Source organism: Lagenorhynchus albirostris, chromosome 17 (genome assembly GCF_949774975.1).
Source record: "Lagenorhynchus albirostris chromosome 17, mLagAlb1.1, whole genome shotgun sequence".
Taxonomy (NCBI): domain Eukaryota; kingdom Metazoa; phylum Chordata; class Mammalia; order Artiodactyla; family Delphinidae; genus Lagenorhynchus; species Lagenorhynchus albirostris.
Window position 1 is genome coordinate 20,057,269 of NC_083111.1, and position 15,797 is coordinate 20,073,065.

A 15,797-nucleotide genomic window follows, 5' to 3' on the forward strand; every position below is an offset into this window, starting at 1 on the left:
TGATTTATTCATAAACCTCACACGAGCACTTGGCTTTGTTCTTGCTCTAGTGAGGGGGACTGATGCCAATAAGAACAGGAATAAAGAGCTCCTTGCATGGTCCAGTAGTGAATAGCACTTTACCTCAAAGCCTGACCTCCTTTCCCGAGGTCTGTTATGCTACAGTCGACTCTGATTGGCTGAGCGTTCTCAGATGAATTGACAGAAGAGGTTATAACAGTTATCTACTCTGTAAACTCCATAGTATATATAAGGAGAGCTGTGTAGCTGGAACTTGGGTTCTAACTTAACTTAAAGGTTGTGACATTCATGCTAAATGGAAAAGTTTCCCTTTCCCCTCTTTTTAAAGCTTGAAGAGTTTCACATTTAATAATGGTCAGAAAAAGATTGCTCCTTTCTAATTGAAGAAGACAATGCCCTCAGAAGGAAATGGGTTTTGACAATCCCTTTTTCCATTAAAATGAATTTAGAGAGATTTAGTAACGTAGGGAATTAAGAGTTCGAGAATAAAATCCGTCCTACACGGGAGGGGGGTAGAAACAAAGAAATGGGCTTGCAGATTGATTAGCCGTGTTTATCTGAGAAGCTTCATTTGTGCCACTTCACAGATTATGCTCTGCTCCAGCCGCCCCTCTGGAGGGGAAGGGGCCTTTAAGAGACAGTCAGATGGCTGGTTTGCTGGGGCAGAGGTTGAGTCGAGTTACTTAAATCCCCAGAGCAACATTTAGTTAATGCTAGTCTTTTTTTTTTTTTCCCCTTCCCTGATCCTGTCCACTCTGGCTTCCCTTTTCTCCTTTTGATGAAGTTGGTCTCTTACTCCTTAAAGTGCATATATTTACACAAAAATTTCCTCAAATTTTCACAACACATTAACCCAGAAGAGCCATATTAGGAGATGGTGATGAGAGTTAATGATATATCTTTAGATAAAGCCATCCTCCCGTGCAATCACATCAGAGTCATCAGCTCATTTGTCATGGCTGAAGTGAAAATGTCAGGACCAATGAGTGTATGAGTGCTGAAGGGGGCGAAAGGGCTTTTGGAGAAAGATATTTTTGTGCTGGGAGTCGGCCATGGCTTAGATTTAGCTCCAGGGAAATATTGGGATTAGCCAACACTGTGTACAAATCCTTAGCATAACAGAATTAGTTGGGAAAATGGAGAGGTGGGGGTCATGAGGATGGGCACATTTCTGGAGACATGCTCTAGGCTGCAGGCCAGAAACCATGGTAAAGAATGAGATGATTTATTAAAAGTATTTTCAGGCATGTGTTGTATGCAGTCTCATTGATTCCGGGAAGATTGAAGTCGTAGATTTGAATGGCATCAAGGGAAGACCCGCCATAATGTACACTAAATATGTATACATGGCTTTTGTTTTAAATTTAGCTGTATTAAAAGAATTTTGACCCTAACATCTAAACATGTTTCAGGGAGGTAGTATTCGAGCGCACAAAGATAATATTCAGGCATAAAGCATTTTTGACAGTACCTTTAGAGTGGAAGTTAATACTTAATTTAAATAACAGTAATTATGCTGGAATACTTGCTGCTTTGTTGGGTTTACACAAAACCCAGAAGCTAAACTTTCTTTACACAGACTTCACTCTGAAACTTTAATTGAAAAGTAACTGATTTTCTTTAGCTCCAGAAGTTCTTATCTTTGAGAGACCAGTACTAGCAGATTTATTTCATTTTGGATCCAGTGAACTGTTCTCTTTCAGATAATGTACCCATACAGCCTTTTCTTGTTTAATTCTATTGATTTACAGTGTTAAAGTGAAATAATCTGATACCTGTTTCCTGCCCTTTGAGTATTTGTCGTCAAAGAGGCTGATTAGTTTTTTTTCCCCCAGCTCTTTAGCAGTTTTAAATGTATAATTATCATTGCATGTCATTTGATAGCTGCACTAATTGCTGCCAACTATTGTCTGTTTGCACTTAATGCTGAAACCTGATCAACATCCTTCTTTGGTTGATGTTTGGTGGTAAACTTTAATTAACTCTTATTGCATTGAAGAAGAGTTCAGGCTTGGTGCTAACTAATCATTTACCTTCATTATGTCCTGACAGCTCCACTTGTTCTTGGTCCTAATAGATACACCAGTCAGTAAATAAACCTGCAAACCTTATGCCTTGTAGTTGCTCCACACTGATATTTTGCTACTTAAAGTATAAGATAATTGGGCCCAGATAATTAGTTAGTTTAGTATCTCTAGTTCTGCAGACACTAATCTTAATTGCCTCTTTCATGCTGGACAACTTCATTTTAATAGAAACTGTAGATTTGAGATAACATTATTCCTTCAACATGGTTCCTATGAACATGCATCTTTTGAATCAATACAATTAACCTTGTCTTCTGTTGGAATTCTTGTCATTATTTTTCCTGAAATACTTTTCCTGTAATGATATTGAAGTTAAAGTAATCAGGTTACCAGCAGATCATGTAAAATTCAACTCAAAATTGCTGGCTGCTTGATTTTAATTTGTCTGACATCAAGTTTGTTTGAAAAGGGATAATATGTGGGTAAACCAAGGAGCTTATAATTATGGTTGACGTTTGTTTGTTTATAATGCAATTTAATTAACGTGCATACATTTAAAACACAAAAGTTAATTACTGAATTGCACACTTCACTTATGGACAGCAGTCAAATTAACTTTCAGGCCAAACAAACAAACAAACAAACCACACACATACACAAAAAGCAAACAAGAGGCTCTTCATAATAGAAATAAAATAACCAACAAATCTGAGTGCTCAAACATAAATTTGCCAATATTTCATCCAGAAGAAACATTTCATTCCACTTAGGTTCTCTATGTTAGTCTCTATGTTAGTCCACTTAGGTTTCTAATATAAAATAATTTAAAATATCTACATGGGATATAAAAAGAGACTTGCATTTGATAGACTAAGAGTCTTGGATAGTAAGAGGGCACTTGGTAGTGATTTAAGAAATTATGCATATAACTTTCTTCATTAAAACTATTTTGAATTGTTTGAAATCATTGCCCTGGGAATAGGATTGTTTGCTGGAATACCTGACCTGTGATTAATTTTATGAAGATAATTATGGTAGGTTTAGCCTGCAAAGAATGACATTTTTCAAAAAAATAATAATAATATACTACTATGCTTATGCTATATTGGTTATGAGATCATATTGTGGGACTCATGAAATACAAATAATTATACAATTGTTTCCTCATTTAAATATTTAGTTGTCAGTATTTCAATAATAAATTTTATATATTAATAGACAAAGAAGAAAAAAATGCATGTATATGTTAGGATATATTGTCTTCACATTGTATATGAGAAAAATGTATGTGTGAAATGGTTTTCACTAGTCTGGTAAATCCGTTCCTGAAGCCAAATATTCTATAGTTATATTTACCTTGATGAAACCAATTAAGATGAATTTTTTAAATGTTCCTATGTGACAACTTAAAAGCATTATCAACTAAACACTCTTAAACTGGGTGTATGCCAGAGAGATTAGTCAATTACGTTTTAGAGACTAGAAATCATATAAAAAACATGGCAAATATGATTTATAAATTTTAAAAATGATTAATTCAGTACATGCCTTTCCAAGGAAAACTAAAGGTTTCCATGTTTAGACTTTCTATTTCAAAGTTTTATTTACTTGAAATTTCAAATATAGTAGGGATTGAGGGAGAGGGGTCTGAGAAGGGAAAATGATTCTGTCCATCATTGAGATGCTTTGTAAAATGAGGGTAGTTTACACAACCTTTTAGTGTTTCCAGAGAGTATATTTATATGTGTTTTAATATAACACCAACTAATTGATTTGTAGATTAATATTTATTTAGGGAAAAAAATTAAAAGGATCATAGAGTCATTTAACTCTAATCCTACTTTGCATAGATGAGACAAAGGGAAGATGATTAATACTTAAGTATGGCTGGGTAATGGCATCCAGAGGTACCTTTTTCTTCTATAAAGAAAGCAAAAGCCAAAAAAAAAAAAAAAGGTTGGTATATTCTCACAGTATTGGCAAACAACAGCTTTCTAATAATGCTTTAGCTGATTAGGACATCCTTACCCTTTAATGAAGCAATCACTACAAAGCCCCAATGTCAGCTGGAATACTGGCAAAACAGTATCAAAGAAAGAATCAGAGAGAGGCACTGAACATAATTACAGTTCATGTCCTTTCTCACACCAATGCAAACTATTCATTTTCAATTAGAATGAATAAGAAAATTAGAAATCAACTAGATTGGTTAAAAGGACCAAAGTTTGTTTACAGAGGATAGCTAAAGTATTAGGTCCATTTTGCTCACTGATTATGAAATTTACCTGAAGCAAACAAATAAAATGAGTCATATATTGGTGTAATTTGGTTAAGGAGAGATTATTGATTTCTCTCTAAGGAAAGTAGCTGGAGTTTGATTAAAGTTGCGAAGAAAACTGAGTAAAATTCCTATTTCCCACAACAATTAATCAAATTAAGAACTATGGGACCCATTGGCAAAGAGTACTTTTCCTCTTTAGTTTTCCAACACATGTGTTTAATGACATGTAATTGTCATTTAAAGTCCATGGAGGTTTAGAGACGAGAGAGAGAATGAGGGAAAATGAGGCTGGAAAGAGAGGGAGAGGAAGAGGAAGAAAAAACGAGAGGCAGAAGCATCGATTTATAAGGGTCCTGTTTATGAGAAGGAAATAAATCTGCACTGAATAGCTAATTTAGGTTTTAATGAGAAAAATGAGAGGTAAACAGGGGAAAATGACTTCATTGACTTACACACTCATGTTTGTCTTTGTCAACTTTCCCCTTTTAAAAATGTGCTTGGTTTAGGTGCTTACTATATTTGGTTACATCCTTCTATTCAAACTTAATTACCTTCTCCCCTTTGTCGTGACATGGGTGGAAAGTTTTTGCCGTGTCAGGAGAGGTCGTCACACATTCTTTTGCAGCTCTGTTCATTAATTCCTTCTTGCAGAAGCATTTTCTCTCGTGCTGGGAAGGTAGAAGGGTGTAACAGAAGACCCCTGAAACATCAGCAGGAAGCTCTAAGCTGGTTAATGCAGTATAATTGTCTGGACATAGACTGGTCTTTGTTTGTGTGGTTCACTCCGAATCAGCTGTAATTAACTCCAGAGTGTTTCCAGATTGCCAGCAAAGAAAAATTACAGCTTTTCTGTTTTAAATTGTAAAGCTCACAAACATTAACTATGCAGATTGCTTTTACTTTGATATATTTCTATCCTGCAAGAGAAAAAAAAAGCTTATTTGCCCCGCCCCCATCTGTAAAAATGTGCTTTTGTTAAGTTACGTAATTTAGTGTCTATTGGAACATAATGGTCCCTTAATACTTTGGTTTGAAATCTTTTTGCTCAATATTTTCAATCCTTTGACATCCTTGTATTTGCCTTCTTTATTGCTAACGTTTTTAATACTGCAATGGGGAAGAAGTTATGCGATCTTTAATGGGATACTAAACATATACTAAAATAAGCAAATTGCAGAGAAAGCTGAGTAAAGAAAACCACCAGCAACCAACTTAAAAGACTGAGATCAAATACGTATTCTGACGTAACTGGTGCTTCTACACAGGTACTTTACCTGTGTTTTGATGTACATCAAAAGCCAGATTTCACTACCCTCTTGTCTTGGTCAGCACACCACACCCTTCTAAAAGCTTCTGTACAGTAGTTTGTAATTATGAATTCCAGCATGGGTAAAAATGAGGTAGCAGTGTGAGCTAATACAGCCTAGGACACAAAAGATCTGTCAGCAAATGATGCAAAAAAAAAAAAAAAAAAACAGTCCAGCCAAAAATCTTTTTTTTTTCTTTCTTCTGAATTTAACAATAAGGAATTTAAGCTTCAATGTGGCTTTAGCAACCGAAGAAAAGAAGCTCTTGGTGTCTGCATAATACCACTTTGATGGATTTTTTTCATCAGTTCTCTGTACGTGGCAACAAATAAACAAGTATAATTATACTTGTGAAGGTCTATTCATTGCTTTGTCAGGATTAGATATATGTGCCGTTTTCACACTGCGCCTCTCTTTTGTCTTTGCCTAACTCACTATGACATATTGATAGAGGATTTGGGATGGGGAAAAGGCCACAGCAGAGACAGTGATGACCTTTTGGAAACTTGATATAATTCAAGGATTTTTATTTATTTTCTATATATATACATATATATATATATTTAGGATTTGTAACTTGTTATCAAATTCCCTTGTAAGTGAACAACTTTTAACCCGTTTAAAATGGAATTGTAACTCAAAGTGTTATGAGTTGGCTAAAGAGCAGATGAGAATAAAAACAATAGGCAAAGGGGCACAGTGGTCTTCTTTCCCAGCACTTAGCAGAGTGGCTAACTTAGCATTCCTTTCCCATTATTCTGTCCTCTTGATCAGATCACGTTCTTTTTAATCATTTCACAAACACTGTCTCACTGTGCTACAGAGGAGGGCTGGGACAATCTCAATTAAAAAACAGAGGTATAACTGGCCTGATTTTGGGTTCTAATGGGAACTCTGCTTTCTGAATGCAAAGGAATTCTTCTGTTGTTCAGAAAGCACCCCCTTTCATTAGCCAGCCTCCTGGTAGGTGGGTTTGGTCATTTAGCAGAGAAGAGTTTAGGCAGCAGTGACTGCAGGACGAAAGCAAGGCAGAACAAGCAATAAAAGTTCTTTTCTGCATGTTGTCCATTAGTTCCAAAAAAGGGATTTACATGATCAAAGTCACTGATCTTGTGAATTACTGAGAATACCCAAAACTGTGTACATGTATTCTAAGCAGACCAGCAGGTATGTATTGTTCTGAATTTAGCATTAAAATTATATTAGGTTTTCTCTTTGAGATTTCTTGAGGACTTGGGTGATTTTTTTTTAAAATAGAATGCATGGCAGTAGAGAATAGAAATTGGTGAAGAGTAAATAGAAAGCAGCTTAAACGGTGAAGCAACTTTTACAGTGAGTTTACTTGTTATGCAGTCATTGTGGAATGAATTCTGTGGTTTAAGTTAAATGGTTGTCTTTGTGGTCTTTTAACTGGGACTTATAAACTTTAGTGTAAATTTCCTAAGTGGGACACGTTGATAAAAGAAAGATCTTGTCTGACACTGGTGACAGTGAAATCACTTAGCATCATATTCAGTGTCACGGTACATATTGATCTAAATAACTTTAACCGCACAAACTAAAGCGATTCCATCCAAACATGCTGGTAAACACTGCCATGGTCATAGTCTATGGCTACAAATTTAAGAATCAGGTAAATCTATTACTAGCTCTATCAGTTCAGATAGTTTTGTTACTGTTGCTTTTGGAATTAAATGTAAATTTAATTGCCGAGAAGACTTACTATGTATTTGACTTAGTTTCTGATTAATGTGTAGCTTGTGAGAAGAACTTGATAGGCAATTTTGTGTAAAGTTATGTGGGTGTATTGTAACAAAATATATCCTGCCACATAGCTGTGATCTGTGATGGACACTGTAGTATAGTTTTCATAATTTTTTTTTCACATAGCAATAATGTCATTACATTTTTGAAAGTTACTTCTGGCTCTGTTAAGATAAAATAAAAAGAGAGGATCTACTTCATATAGAGAAATATTGACATGAGTCCATGAATGGACTCTGCAGTATTTCATATAGAGAAATATTGCAGAATCCATTCGGCATCTGGCCAAAATTATTAACTGCACATTACATATAACTCATTTGGGGAGCATTCAGCATGTGTGTAATAATTCTAGTAAGTGTTTTTGTAGGCTGAGAACTGTTGTAGGCGTGGAGGTAAAAGAGAATTCAAATAATAAAAATAGCTCAGAAGCTTCTTTACGAAGCTGTAAAGTGTTTGAGAACTTTCCTCACTCTTGTAATTAAGGTGAATTTTCTTCCACATATCTGCCGAAGTTATCATAGGAAAGAAAAAAAAATAACTACTTTGGGTCCTGGAACTTTACATTTTAATCTAGGATCATTAATTTAGTATTATTTACCACCTTGCTTCCACTCCAACTCTCCAGTTTCTTCCTGTCTTCCTCATATCTTTTAGTCCATCAAGGGATTCTATTTTAGACATTTTGGCTGCCTTCAGTATGTATACCTTGTACAGATTTGGTAAATGCAAAGGTAAACATTAATGTTTGTGGACTAATTAGAAAATTATTAGGTTTTCACGCTTTTGGGGGTTTATCAGATTATTTCAGAGAGTTTTACAAGCTGCATGCATGCCGTGAGGATAATTAACCTGGAGCTCTTCAATGATTAAAATTACACACTAAGCTTTGTGATGTTTGATTCGTGAGCAATTAGAATGTCATTTTAACCATCTTAGATACCAAAACGAATTTTGATTTTATTTTCAATCTATGCAGATCTTTTGATGTATTTGAAACTGATGACTTCCTCTCTGATTTAGCTAAGATGAAATTTGATTACAGTAAAGAGAGTATGAAGAAGTTATTCTTCATACTTAATATGCCAGTGACCTTCAAAGATGTCTTTCTTATAGAAGAACTTTTGAAAAGGAATTTCTAAAATGCCTAGTAATATTGATGAGTCCAGAGTTATGTTTTTCTTCTTAGCTCTCTGCCACTGTGAAGTCTACACAATAGAATGTAGAAGTGGGAGGGGCATCCAGGGTGAGTCATCGCATGTCCATCCTCCCCAATATAATACATAATGCAGTATAGCCAGGTCCCCAATAGAACATGTAATGCAGTATAGCCGCATCAACCTTCCTTATTTCAGAAATTGTCAGCGTGCGAGAAAGTGTTGATACATTTACATTACAGTGCTTTTTGCTTTGAAGTTCTTAGTCCCTTCTGTTTGGAGATTTGAAAGAAGATGGGTTACCTGTTTCATAAAATCAAGATGGTGCCTGGGTCACAGAATGAAAACAAGCACTAAAGTTTGAGACCACTCAGCTCTCGTGTATAGTGGAACCATTCTGCAAATGGAGAGATCTGCAGGGACTCAGAGAAGCTTAAGCCCTAATTAAGCTGCTATTCCAGTAGCTGAGGTTTGCAGGTATACACACAAGTGGGCACACACATACATATTCACACACAGAAGGGGAACGCATTATTACCAACTTGTGCCCAACTTTCCCCTGGTACCTTGCCATGCTACCAGAAACTGATATGGCTTTGTAGAGTGCGTCTTATTCTCAACAAAGGGAGTTTATGGCCTAAGATGCTTGCCTGGAGAAAGCTAAAAAAAAAAAAAAAGATTGAAGTGTTTTCATCAGTAGTGCCTGGGTATGATTTGTTAAGCCAAAGGAGATGTTGATTGAGGCAGCGGTTGAGAGATGGGCAACTCACCAGGATTGATAACATCAAAATGGTATTCGGAATGGTGTTCATTACGTATTGCAGTGGAAAAAAAAAAAAAGTGAATACGATTTGTCCCCTAGGATGATAGGACTGGTTGCAGTAAATATTAATTTCTGTTCTGGTGCCTATTGAGGTGACTGAAGTGTGGGGAAGAATTGTGATTGGTGCTTAATCAGAGCCAGCCAGATACCTGCTGAGAGCTTTTGCACAAGGAAGATTTGTAGTAAGCTGATTTACCGGCAAAATGAAAACCAGAGAAGAGTTTGGTTCGTGCTGCCTGTGACTGTAATATTTCTCATTTTAAGGCTCCTTTATTGTTGGTCTCCCTCCCACGCGCATCCCCCCTTCTAGTCACTGCCTGATAAAGTAAAAGGTAAATTTAAAAAATTACAAGTTATTTGTGTTGTCCTTTTATTCCTGCTATCATCTATGAAAGCCATTTAGATTTCTATTAAAGGGGGTGTTAAAGCTTTTACGTATGTTCTCTCCGTTTTCAGAAAACAGGAATGAAAAAAAAAATACGGCTTACTGATATGAATTTTAGATTTGTGATGAATGCTCATAGTGATTTCAAAAACACTTTGGATGTCTAGGCATGCCTGTGATAGCTATCTACATTATTTTGCTACATTTATACAAAGTCTGTCTGTGATAGATAGGTATGCTGGTTTTAAGTTTTTCCCCTCACCTTTTTAGATAGTATGAGTTTACAGCAGCTGTAAATTAGTGATGAGCTATTAGTGAGCTGTGTCATTATTTAATAAAAATGGCTCCTCTCACCTTATTTTTTATCCAGGTCCCTGACAGGCTGGATGAAATGAGATCCCCATGTAGCAATTGCCATGGAAACCTGTGACTCCCCTCCTATCTCAAGGCAGGAAAATGGGCAGAGCACATCAAAGCTATGTGGAACGGCACAACTTGATAATGAGGTGCCAGAGAAAGTTACAGGGATGGAGCCTGACAGGGAAAACAGCTCCACAGATGACAACCTGAAAACCGATGAGCGCAAAAGTGAAGTCTTGCTGGGTTTCAGCGTCGAGAATGCAACTGCCACTCAGGTTACCTCAGCCAAGGAGATACCGTGCAACGAATGTGCTACTTCTTTTCCCAGTTTACAGAAATACATGGAACACCACTGCCCGAATGCCCGCCTTCCGGCCCTGAAGGATGACAACGAGAGCGAGATCAGCGAGTTAGAGGACAGTGACGTGGAAAATCTAACCGGGGAGATCGTTTACCAGCCTGATGGGTCAGCTTATATAATTGAGGACTCCAAAGAAAGTGGGCAGAATGCACAGACTGGGGCAAATAGCAAACTCTTTTCAACAGCGATGTTTCTGGACTCCCTGGCGTCGGCTGGAGAGAAGAGTGATCATTCTGCTTCTGCACCTCTGTCGTTCTACCCACAGATCATCAACACTTTTCATATCGCTTCATCCCTCGGGAAACCATATACGGCCGATCAGGCTTTCCCAAATACCTCAGCACTAGCAGGAGTTGGTCCTGTGTTGCACAGTTTCCGTGTCTATGATCTCCGACACAAGAGAGAGAAAGACTATCTAACCAGTGATGGCTCAGCCAAAAACTCCTGTGTGTCCAAAGATGTCCCCAACAATGTGGACTTGTCCAAATTCGATGGTTGTGTTAGCGATGGGAAAAGGAAACCTGTTTTAATGTGTTTCTTGTGCAAGTTGTCTTTCGGTTATATCAGGTCATTCGTAACCCATGCTGTGCATGATCATCGGATGACCCTTAACGAGGAGGAACAGAAGCTCCTCGGTAACAAATGCGTCTCCGCCATAATACAGGGGATCGGCAAAGACAAAGAACCTCTTATAAGCTTTCTGGAACCAAAAAAATCCACTTCTGTTTATCCCCATTTTTCTACTACAAACCTCATAGGACCCGACCCAACCTTCCGCGGTTTATGGAGCGCTTTTCATGTTGAAAATGGTGACTCTTTGCCGGCTGACTTTGCCTTCTTGAAGGGGAGCGCGAACACCCCCGGCTCAGCAGAGCAGCCGCTGGGGATCACCCAAATGCCAAAGGCTGAAGTCACTCTGGGGGGGCTGTCTAGTTTAGTAGTGAACACCCCGATTACCTCCGTCTCCCTCAGCCACTCATCGTCTGAGTCTAGCAAGACGTCAGAGAGCAAAGACCAAGAGAACAACAACTGTGAAAGGCCAAAAGAGAGCAACACTTTGCACCCTAACGGGGGGTGCCCGGTCAAGAGCGAGCCCACCGAGGCGGGAGATGAGGACGAAGAGGATGCGTACTCCAATGAACTTGACGACGAGGAAGCATTAGGTGAACTCACCGATAGTGTTGGTAACAAAGATTTCCCTCTCTTAAACCAAAGCATTTCTCCTTTATCATCCAGTGTGCTAAAATTCATTGAAAAGGGCCCCTCGTCCTCCTCGGCCACTGTTTCTGACGACCCAGAAAAGAAAAAGCAGGCCTCCGCCGTCAGGGCCGGGGGCGGTGTCGCCACCGGCTACGGCGTCAGTGGCAAGGACTTGGCGGAAGCGAGTGCCAGCCAAGACGGTGCCACGGCTGCTCACGCAAGTGAGACGGCCCGGGGGGACGAAGACGGCGCGGCCGCTCTGCACCACCAGCACGGCTTCACCCCGAGCGCCCCCAGCACCCCGGGGCCCGGCGGGGACGGCTCACCGGGCAGTGGCATCGAGTGTCCCAAGTGCGACACGGTTTTGGGATCCTCGAGGTCTCTTGGGGGTCATATGACTATGATGCACTCAAGGAACTCATGCAAAACCCTCAAATGTCCCAAATGTAACTGGCACTACAAGTATCAGCAGACCCTGGAGGCCCACATGAAGGAGAAACACCCCGAGCCGGGCGGCTCTTGTGTTTATTGTAAGACTGGACAGCCTCACCCCAGGCTCGCCCGGGGCGAGAGTTACACGTGTGGCTATAAACCCTTCCGCTGTGAGGTTTGTAACTACTCTACCACTACCAAAGGCAACCTCAGTATTCATATGCAGTCGGACAAGCACCTGAACAATGTGCAGAATCTCCAAAACGGCAATGGCGACCAGGTGTTCGGCCACTCGGCCCCGGCCTCCAACCCTAGCCTCGGTGGCTGCGGGACCCCCTCTCCGTCCAAACCCAAGCAGAAACCCACCTGGCGCTGCGAGGTGTGCGATTACGAAACCAACGTGGCCCGGAACCTGCGGATTCACATGACCAGTGAAAAGCACATGCACAACATGATGCTTCTGCAGCAGAACATGAAGCAGATCCAGCATAACCTGCACCTGGGCCTCGCCCCGGCCGAGGCAGAGCTGTATCAGTACTACCTAGCCCAGAATATAGGCCTGACCGGGATGAAGCTGGAAAACCCCGGCGACCCGCAGCTGATGATCAATCCATTCCAGCTGGACCCGGCGACAGCGGCCGCCCTGGCACCGGGACTTGGTCAGTATTTACTGCTTTTCCGCACTGCTGTTAGTTTCTCATCACATTTTGATTTGGCGTGATGCACCCAGATAAAGTGGTGAGTGCCAACAAATGGGGGACAGTTTACTAGAAGGGACTTTCTCTTTAAGCTGGATAATCCACCCATTTGTGCTTCACTTCAAACCTGAATTAACTTCAGAGAGGCAGGAGTTAAGGGAGCAAGGACAGCAGAAGAGGAGTTGGCAAACTTTGTTTTCCCGTAACAGGTTGATGAACAAATACTAATTGTCATTAATTGCCTGTCATCGTTAGCGATACCTTACTAGGTTTATAGCTTCGATTTCGGCAATTATGCACTCAAATATCAAACCCGAGCTTCCAAAGGGGATGCCATTATTTTTCGTGAAAATTTTTTGAAAAATATTTTAAGGTCTGTGATTGAAGATAATTAAACGAACAGTAATACCGTTACCTTACCCCAGATATTTGGCGGTAGATTGCAAGGCACGCATACAGTGTTAGCCAAATCTCATCACGCTTTTAGACGAATTGCGAAATAACAATTAGTGCTCATGTAAGTTTATCTAGGTGCTTAAATTGCAAGCACGTGACTGTGTTGTTATGGTATTGATCAACTTTCCTGCCCTCGAAAATACAAATTTCAGAATGACATCATGCCCAGTAGGAGTAATTAAAGCTATCTGATGAGGGAATTTAGAAGTTGAAAGGGATGATTGTAATTGATCCTGATTCAATCCTATTATAGCTTTTTATAGTTTAAGCTCTAGAGAAAGCACATTCCTTGTCAAGACTTTATTTTACAGATTCCTTTGTGTGCGCTGTGTTTTCCAGTCTCTATTTTTCCTCTTAATTTTTTTTTTCCTGTAGTAAATAATGAGCTGCCGCCTGAAATCCGGCTTGCCAGTGGTCAGCTAATGGGTGATGACCTGTCCCTCCTTACTGCAGGAGAGCTGTCACCTTATATCAGTGACCCAGCGCTGAAGCTATTCCAGTGTGCTGTTTGCAACAAATTCACCTCTGACAGCCTGGAGGCCCTAAGCGTGCATGTGAGCAGTGAGCGCTCCCTCCCAGAAGAGGAATGGAGGGCTGTAATTGGAGATATCTACCAGTGCAAGCTCTGTAACTACAACACTCAGCTCAAAGCCAACTTCCAGCTCCACTGCAAGACTGATAAACATATGCAGAAATATCAACTGGTGGCTCACATTAAAGAAGGGGGCAAAAGCAATGAGTGGAGGCTGAAGTGCATTGCCATTGGCAACCCTGTTCACCTAAAATGTAACGCCTGTGACTACTACACCAACAGCGTGGATAAATTACGCTTGCATACCACCAATCACAGGCACGAGGCAGCCCTGAAGCTCTACAAGGTAAGCAGTGTCATCCATTTCTGTTGGCGCAGAGTAGAGGAGGGAATTAACTGTTTTGGAGCTTGGACCACAAATCTGCAAGTTAAGGAAAAAAGAGAGGAAAAAAAAAATATAGAAGGGCAAGAGCCACAGTTTCTGCTTCACATTGCTAAATGCAGAGCCTGTTGAAGTAGATGGAATCGGAAAATATATTTAAAGGATTTGCCATATGTCCCTTTTACACGTATCTCCGTGGGATTGATCACTCTACTGGTTGCCCTGAAATAAAATCACTTTTCTGAGTGTTTCTGTATATAAAATAATACTCTTAAACCTCTTTTATTGATTGATCAAAAACAACATAGCAACCCTCTTAGCTAAGTATTAATGGCTTCAGAGAGCAGAGGACAAAAGTAGCGCTGCCTTGTGAGTGCATCATCTTTTGTTTGGTGACAAACAAGGATGATCCAAACACAATGTGTGGTTTTTGGGGGTTTTTTTCCCTGCAAGCTCCTGGTGGTATTGAGTAAAAACACACGCGCTCCCTTAGCATCAGTTGTCAGTCTCCTACTTAACTCTGTTGTTATTTTGCATGACTTTTCCCAGCTAGTAAAGTTTTTAACCCTCTCAGTGGGTGTGGCTCAGGTAAAAATGTTCATTGAATGGCAACTAGACTTTTAATATTACAGGGGAAAAATATATATATATACGGATGTAATGAACACACGCAAGCGATGAACATCATTTGTTACATACCTTGTCTTGACTTTTTCTGAACCCTAATTACTGGTTAATTTATTTTCTGCAGTTTGTTTACTGGATTGGCTGGATTGTCTTGGTTCATGTACAAATGTAACAGATTCATTTCTATGATGAATAACTTGGTAACTTCTGAAAACTTCTTTTGTCCAGAGGATATTAAAATTCAGAAAATAGGGGCTTCCCTGGTGGCGCAGTGGTTGAGAGTCCGCCTGCTGATGCAGGGGACATGGGTTCGTGCCCCGGTCAGGGAAGATCCCACATGCCGCGGAGTGGCTGGGCCTGTGAGCCATGGCCGCCGAGCCTGCGTGTCCGGAGCCTGTGCTCCGCAATGGGAGAGGCCACAGCAGTGAGAGGCCCGTGTACCGCAAAAAAAAAAAAAAAAAAAAAAAAAAAAAAAAAAAAATCAGAAAATATTGCAAACCATTAGTCATCGTAACAAGCTCTAAATATGATTACAAAATCCATTTTGCAAGTGTTATCTATTGATTTATACTAGAAATCAGTGATAACTATACTATCAGGAGGCAACCAGTGACTATACTACCTATGGCTCTTCTAATGCTCTTTCGAACTATAAACAGACCACAAAAAGAGCAGATTGTGGCTATCTCGAGCAGGGGCAAGAATTATTTATTTGGGTTGGCCTGCCACTATTTGTTTGGACTGTTTCTTGAAGTTCAAATCCTGGATTGATGTACTGAGCGTGAAAACCTAAAGTCGTGGTGTGAGAATTTGTAACGTTGTTCCTGTAATATCGGCTCTCTGTGGATCAATAATGAAAGCATTAGATTTGGGTTATACAGTTTGAGGGGAGTACAGGCCCTGAAGTAAGATGGAAAGCTTCTAAGTTGATGGTATTGCAAATGCAATATAATGGATTAATTGTATTATAATTCATAGCTTTTA

At 39.7% G+C, this 15,797-nt stretch overlaps 1 protein-coding gene across 2 annotated transcripts in view; it reads left to right on the top strand.

The window, feature by feature from the left end:
* Nucleotides 1-10,181: 10,181 nt before the first annotated feature.
* Nucleotides 10,182-15,797, top strand: part of ZFHX4 (zinc finger homeobox 4) — a 158,922-nt gene continuing 153,306 nt past the window's right edge. Inside the window, exons 1-2 of one of the 2 annotated variants that reach the window (XM_060128016.1) lie at nucleotides 10,182-12,777; nucleotides 13,648-14,150. In XM_060128016.1, the coding sequence (XP_059983999.1) occupies nucleotides 10,182-12,777; nucleotides 13,648-14,150 (3,099 nt within the window). The remainder of the gene's footprint in view (nucleotides 12,778-13,647; nucleotides 14,151-15,797) is intronic. The other variant, XM_060128017.1, reaches the window with a different exon arrangement.